This window comes from Nelusetta ayraudi, unplaced genomic scaffold (assembly GCF_046127955.1).
Source record: "Nelusetta ayraudi isolate G7.1 ecotype Tasmania unplaced genomic scaffold, CSIRO-AGI_Nayr_v1 ptg000004l, whole genome shotgun sequence".
Classification (NCBI taxonomy): Eukaryota; Metazoa; Chordata; class Actinopteri; order Tetraodontiformes; family Monacanthidae; genus Nelusetta; species Nelusetta ayraudi.
Genome location: NW_027466054.1, coordinates 1236682 through 1243742, shown reverse-complemented (window position 1 = coordinate 1243742; position 7061 = coordinate 1236682). Strand labels below are relative to the sequence as shown.

The following is a 7061-nucleotide window of genomic DNA, read 5'->3' as shown; positions in this document are numbered from 1 at the left end:
CCAAGGGGAGATTTTGTCACCGATGCAAAGGAAGGTTGGTGTGATGACAATGGCGACACGGGGGAGGACTGACAACATGTGTCACCGTGTCTGCACACCAAGCCTGTTGGTGCGCGACAGTCAGATTCTCTGTCGTTAGCCTCTCACTGCCTCAATGGCGAGGCTGAGAATGTGTATAACATAAAAAAAAAAAGGTTTGTTTCTTGTTGTTTCTTTTGGTATTTCAAACATGACACTCGAATCTGCCCTTTTGGGGATTTGATAAAGTATCCTCAATCCAATTCAGTGTCAAGCAGTGTCCTGGCAGGAAGAAACAATTTCACTTACATCACGTGCATGCAACATAATGGCAATAGGAGCACGTCACCATGTTTTGAAGGGATTTTTGTTTTTTTTCTTTCTTTTCTTTTTTTACATTTTTGCATAAAGCTATTATCTTCATCGTTTGCTCAGCCAACACCAAGTCTATTTTTTGGACCAACAGTCAAACTGCGGCTTATTAAGGGCAATATATTTACAAATAGTACCTCAGACACTTGGTCAATTGTGTAAATGTCCATTATATCATCATCATTGTAATGATCTGTTCCAAGATGGGAGATCTTCTTCCAGAATTTGTACTGATTCATCTACTCTAATACAGTATGAGTAGACCATTCGCAATTGTTTTTTGATGTCAATATTGCAATATCGACGCCAAATATATCGATTATCCATATCAAATTTGAAAATATGTTATTGCCCATCACTCGATCACACTTTGTTGTCCGAATAAACACTTTCTTTTCCCACTTTAAGACAGGAGAAATACAATTTGTTTATATTATTGACATATTCAGGGTGTTTTCTCGTCTGTTATTTTTTTTGATATAAGCGAAAGCCTTGCCTGTGTATGCACACACACACACACACACACATATCAAAAACGGTGAAAAAAATTGTGTTTGCCCAGTGGATTCATGCTGATAGAGCAAAGCTATTCCCACAAACCCGAGAGAATGACAGGCTGCGCGGACGGTGGGCTGTCAGTCAGATCCACTCGTACTGGGGCAATTCAAGCATGAAGGGAATTTCACTGTCATCTCTGGTCTTGCCCCTCACACATCTCTCCCCTCCTCTGCTTTGATTTCTGCACCAACGCTCCACAGGCCACCTACACTGTGTAATCTCTGCCATGACTACTTCAACCTGACTGAAAATCGTTTATCCGAACAAACACAACTTGAAGGCGACACACACGTCGCTCTATATCTGTTCAAGGTATTTAAATGTCAGGACGGCAGTGTCCACTTGGAGACCATCACATCTGGAGAGTCGTGGCTCTCGTTCAGCCCTGCATTCTTCTCCATAAATTTGCTTTACTAGAAATGCTCTGACACAGCCACTACTTAGTGGTAGTAGTTGCTGAAACATTGACTGCCGCTAGGTGACACTGTTGCGTCCCTATTACGTGAGCTGTCCGTGGTTCTGAATTGCATGCAGCGGTTCCATGCTGGGTTTCCCTTGATGTTGATCCATGTTCATGGAATGCACCGAGACAAAATGTGAAATGTATATCCGAGCCAGAGACCCGTTAAGACCCCCTCCGTTCTCCTCACCCCCGCCTGGTAATAAAGCATCAGGGCCTCGTGGGGCAAAGTCAAAAGTGCAACCGTGTGATTTAAACGCTGGCTGAAACTGAACAAGATCAAAAGAGGCTGATGCTCTCAATGCAACTTAGTTGCTTTTAAATTTTCACAACCCGAAAGCCATAGATGGCGCCATACAGAGATAGTCGCAGCTGCTGACGGCGATGCTGCTGGGAGATAATCAAGGTACACAGAGTGAGCAGCTCCTGACAGGAAGTGGATGGGGTTTTTTTTCCACACAAGACAGAAAGAGAAGCAAAACATTTTCTTCAACTAAAGGAATAAGTCAAAGCTTCCTCTGAAACCTTTAAAACAGACCGTCACTCACAATGAAATACACACAATGTTATAATAATAATAATAATAATAATAATAATAATAATAATAATAATAATAATAATAATAATAATAATAAGTATGTTTCTAATTAACATATAACGATGGGAAGCGAACAGGGTTATTGTGGTTGAAAAACTGAACCGGATGTTGAATATCTCACTCAAGCGAGCTTGACGGCTGTAGCTGAACGAGTCCAAGGCAGTTCAGCACACTCCAGTCCCGCCTGCCTCCCTCAGCGGTGGAACAGTAACAAAGCCACGTCCGCCAACTGTGTGAGTGGGGGGGAAAACAACAGGAATACGTCGCTTCGTGTCCATCTTTATCTTCAACCACCTTCATTCTTTGTGAAACATGACTGTGACGGTGGAAAGTGCCTGCAGTGACTTCCCCTCGTGTTTACAGTGTTTTCGCGACGAGGTAATCCGGCTTTGATTTTTTTTCCATTTTTTTTTTCCTTTCCACTCTGGATAACGGAAACTTGCTGAATTAAACTTTCCGTGATTTCTTCCGGAAACACGAAGAAGGACGTTGAGTTGCTGTTTTCATGTCAAACAGCGGAGTTGTCTGCCTCTGAAGCCTGCCAGATGGAACGCAGATAAAAGATGCTCGCGCCTCTCAAGTTCCCGACTCGGCGGCTGGCTACGATGTTCGCGGGGTTTCGTTTTGGAAAATGATAATTGGCAGCACCGACGGTAAAATAATGGTCAGGAGAAGTCTGGTGACGTTCAAACCGTTCAGGTAAGAGCCAAAGAAATCAAACCTTGTCCTGCACCCAGTTTTATCCCATTATCCAATGTGGGATAATCGGTCATTGGACGTTTAGGGCTATTTTTCATCAACGTGTCACGTCGTGAGGAACAATTGTTTAGTCGATAAAAGCTGCATTCAGCAACATCCCACTATGTTGATCTCAATTATCTCAAGTGTGTGTGTGTGTGTGTGTGTGTGTGTGTGTGTGTGTGTGTGTGTGTGTGTGCGTGCGCGCGCGCGCTGCACGCTAATATTCCCCACAGATCCAGATGGATAAAGGGATAACTACGCGGCAATAAATCACGGAAGACACGCTGTAAATAAGCCCGTGCTACCAGTCAGCCAGGCTGCAACTTAGTTTCTGGCTGTGCTCTCGCTGCGTGGCTGCTCTGGTTCTGTATTTAAGAGGAACACGATAAACCTTAAAACAACAACACAACACAAATAAATAAATAAATAAATAAAAAAAATAGAGAGAATATCATCTACAACCCTTCTCACCGCTTTTCTCACCGCTTTTCTCCCCGTTTCTCGTGACTTGGATTAGTCCCAAAAGAAGGGCAGTAAATGTAACAAAAGAGGCCCCAAATCCTGGGACAAGTTTCCAGTTAAGTGGATGTCTACACAGAGAAATGCATGAGTCTGAACTGTGGAAGGAAGCAGGAAGGGAGAACCCACACCACAAGTCCACAAGGAGAACATTCAAACTCCACAGAAAAAGACCCAGCGTGAGAATCAAACCCTCAAACCTCCCACGACGTGACACTTCTCACCAACTGCGGCAGTTTGCTGCCCCTCTGTGTCTTCATTGCTCTTGATTTTTACAACTAATCTCCTTCCAGTAGGCTGCAAAGTCGTGCAGCAATATCTCTGCAATATGTGGGTGACTGCAGTTCAGCTGTGGCCAACTCAGTGGCCCTGTCAAGTATTGATTTTCAACATTCACAGTCGGCTTTTTTTTTTTTTTTTTTTTTTTTTTTTGAAAATGAAAAAAGTGTAGCAGCACCAAGACTGGCTTCACAGTGAAGACCTATATTAAGGGAGGATGTATCTATCGTCTAGAGGACGATGAGGAGGGTTAGGGTTGGATCAGGGTGGTGCAAACTTTTTGAATGGTGGACCACAAAGGGCTCTGGAATGTGACAGAGGGGCCGGAGCAGCAGCAGGTGGATGGAGTTTTAGTGACCCACCTCAAAACAATATATCATGGGATATGTAGGAAACGAGTTTTAATGTCAATTGAAGATGCACAAAAGCATTACAACAAAATATGTCTTTGAAGCCCCATGACATTTATCTCTTTATTGAAATTACTCTTAAAATGCTATAAAATTGATGAAATACAGCTATTTTTTATGACTTACTTTCTATTAATATCACTTCTTCAAGTTTGGCGGACTGAATTAAAAAGCTTAATGGGGGTCATATGCAGAGTTTGCCCATGCCTGGGTTAGATCCTTTATATATAGGGCGGATGGTATCTGTCTAGAAAGGACTATAAGGAGGGTCAGATGCTCTATGTTTAAGGGGGATGTTATCTATCTGGAGATGATTACAAGGAGTGGACAAACGCCAGGGAAGCGTATCCTTTCCAGTTGACTTGGCTGAAATAAATCAAACCGAAAAAATGAAAAAACAACAGCGCAAAACCCCTACAGCACCAAAATCATTAGCAGAAGTTGGATGAGATGCTGGTCCAGGAGCAGGTTCCATCAACCGCACCCCCGGACTTCTCTGTGCCTGGCAGAGCTCGTCTCACTTCAAAATCATCCACCTCAAGGCCAAATCTGATAAGTCTATACGTGTGAGGAAGCCAATTAGCTGATAGCCGATCTCCCCCTCTGATCCAATTACACTGTACAGAACGTTTATTTAAGCCTGTTAATTAAAGACTCTTCAGGCAGGACCAGGACCTAATCCTCTCATATCACACACTTAATGCCACTTTGGAAAAAAACAGAGCTAAATGATAAGAGGGGAAATGAGCACCCGAGGCCAAGTTTTTACTCTGCCATCGTTTTAATATTTGTCTTTTATCCCCTCCCCCACCCCCGTCTGTGATTGCTCCCTCTTCCACTTTTCTACACACACACAAACACACAACGGATTAGAAATCTTTTGACAGGGAGAAGATAAATAGATTAAGCTGAACTGAAAAATTGATTGTTTGCCGGAAAATTGTCTTTTTTCTGGTCCTCTCTGTCCTCTTTGTAACACAGTTTTTCTCCTCAAATCTTCTCCGACCTGCCACTGGACCTGCGATAGCGCCGATGGTGACTCCTGATATCCTGATGCTAAGCTTCTGCCTGTGTCACACTGACTGCTGTCGTAATTTCATAATCCAAACAGGTGTAAAGGTTCATGACAAATAACTGCTGGATCACAATCATTGTGCGGGATTGCGCTCCTTTCAGCTAACATATTGCTCCCCCGTGTTCCCCTGACAACTATTGAGCTATTCTAATTAATTCCACAATACGCTTCGAGCAGATGGGGGTAACATTCTGTTATATCACAACATTACTGACTCTTGGAAAAGCCAGTGAGGTAGATGGGAAATGGCAGAAACCAAGTAGGCGCCAGCTGACATTCTTGAATGCTAATGTCAACACAGCGATCAATGGCAGTTATTTTTTTGGAATGGTTTTGTTGTTAATAAAGATTTACCCCGGCCAGAGTACACACAGGCCTTCTGCTAAAGCATTAAAAATGTTCTCTGACAGCAATTATTCTCAATACCACCTCACACAAATACCAATCATTTGTCAAAATGTAAACGGACATGCTGGTCCCAATGATTATAATGATTATTGCTAATCTGGATTCCAATTTATTTGATTCATCTCCATCCCTAAATGTATCCCCAATCTTAGAAATTGAACACAAAGCAAAAGAGTAAATTAAAAGATTATCTGTAATGACGGCATAGACCGAACTCCCCTTTTTTGAGTGATTGGACAGCTTGTGTAATGCATCCCGTTAGCGAGGAGCCTGGCTGATTGTAATGTTGATGATTATGATGCTGATGATGACACATTGCAAACAGGTCCTGGTGTTGCGCTTAAAAAGCCAAAACCCTGCCATCAGAACGCCCTTGAAGCAGGAAGATTATGACTCAGGACAAGACGCGCTGGCTCCTCCTGGGATTACAGTCGGCCCGGGAGCTTTGCCAAACCACCCTGCTCTGTACTTAACAGATTATTTAACATCATCCCAGGCCCTTAGGGTCAATCAGATGGCTTCTGCAAATGTCCTTTTAAGTGCCCATTATTCCTGGCTGCTGATAGGAAGTCATTCCGTGCGGCCTCATCAATAATAAGAGGCTTTGTTCAGAACTTTGCGTGACCAGAGTTACTTACTGTACCATTCCATCAGACTGTCAGATTTCAACCTGGACCCCCTGCATTCAAGTAAACAACCCCCCCTTCCACCACCACCACCACCACCGCCGACGTTGAAGCAGAAACTAGAATTTTAAAGCTTACCTGTGCGTAGGTTGCCATGAATAATGAAGAGAAATGTAGTAATAATGAAAGCACCTTTCCCAATGTTCTTTTGAGGCATGACTGCACTGTTTTTTTATTCATCAGATGGGGCGGTAGTTGCTGAAACCTCGCATATACTGCTGAAAGTTTGATTATTTTATATTAAAGTAATTTATTGGAAGGCTTTTTGTTTGTTTTTTCCCAAAGGAGATGATTGCATTTCGAAAAAATGCAGAAGCTCATAAAATGTGTGGGATAGTTCAATATTTGGCCTTCAACATCATATACATCTGCCTCAACAAAATCATAATTTTCTCTTCTTTTTTTTTAACCTGTGTTAGTTTGAGGGTAAGATGCCAAGCAGTCCACACTTTGAGAGTTTTCTCATTGAGGTATTTTGTCCAGGGAATGAATAAGAACAGCTCTGCCTGCCTTGTTCCTCAAGGACTAGCCGGAATTTACGACTAATGCAAACGAAAAGCCAATGCAACCACGATTGCATTGCTGGGATTGCAAGTCTGAAATCATTAACACAACCATCTTGGAATGGTCAGATTTCAGTCATTGTCTGTAGTTGGGATTAGTTGGGTAGAGGAACCAATCAGTCTCCTTTATAACAAATTCCGTGAGTAACTGTTGCAAGCGCCCCTTAAAAACAGCTGTCGACGGTGAAAAAGGAGACGTGTGAATGGCTATTGATGTGAAAGAGATGAACATTACTGTCACATTTGTGGAAGTTTATTTTTAGAAATTGATGCTGTTTCACAATCATCATTATTATTATTATTATCATTAGAATAATTTCTGTATTACTGCCTTCTGTAAGAATTCTGTTGAACACAGCAATGCATCATGGGTC

General features: G+C 42.4%; 1 protein-coding gene across 2 annotated transcripts in view; it reads left to right on the top strand.

The window, feature by feature from the left end:
* The first annotated feature begins 2199 nt into the window (after nt 1-2199).
* LOC142899178 (alpha-1,6-mannosylglycoprotein 6-beta-N-acetylglucosaminyltransferase B-like) overlaps nt 2200-7061 on the top strand; it is a 92409-nt gene continuing 87547 nt past the window's right edge. Inside the window, exons 1-2 of one of the 2 annotated variants that reach the window (XM_076042657.1) lie at nt 2200-2384; nt 2489-2705. In XM_076042657.1, coding sequence (XP_075898772.1) covers nt 2638-2705 — 68 coding nt within the window. In that variant the 5' untranslated portion in view covers nt 2200-2384; nt 2489-2637. Of the gene's footprint in view, nt 2706-7061 lie in introns of both variants that reach the window. The other variant, XM_076042666.1, reaches the window with a different exon arrangement.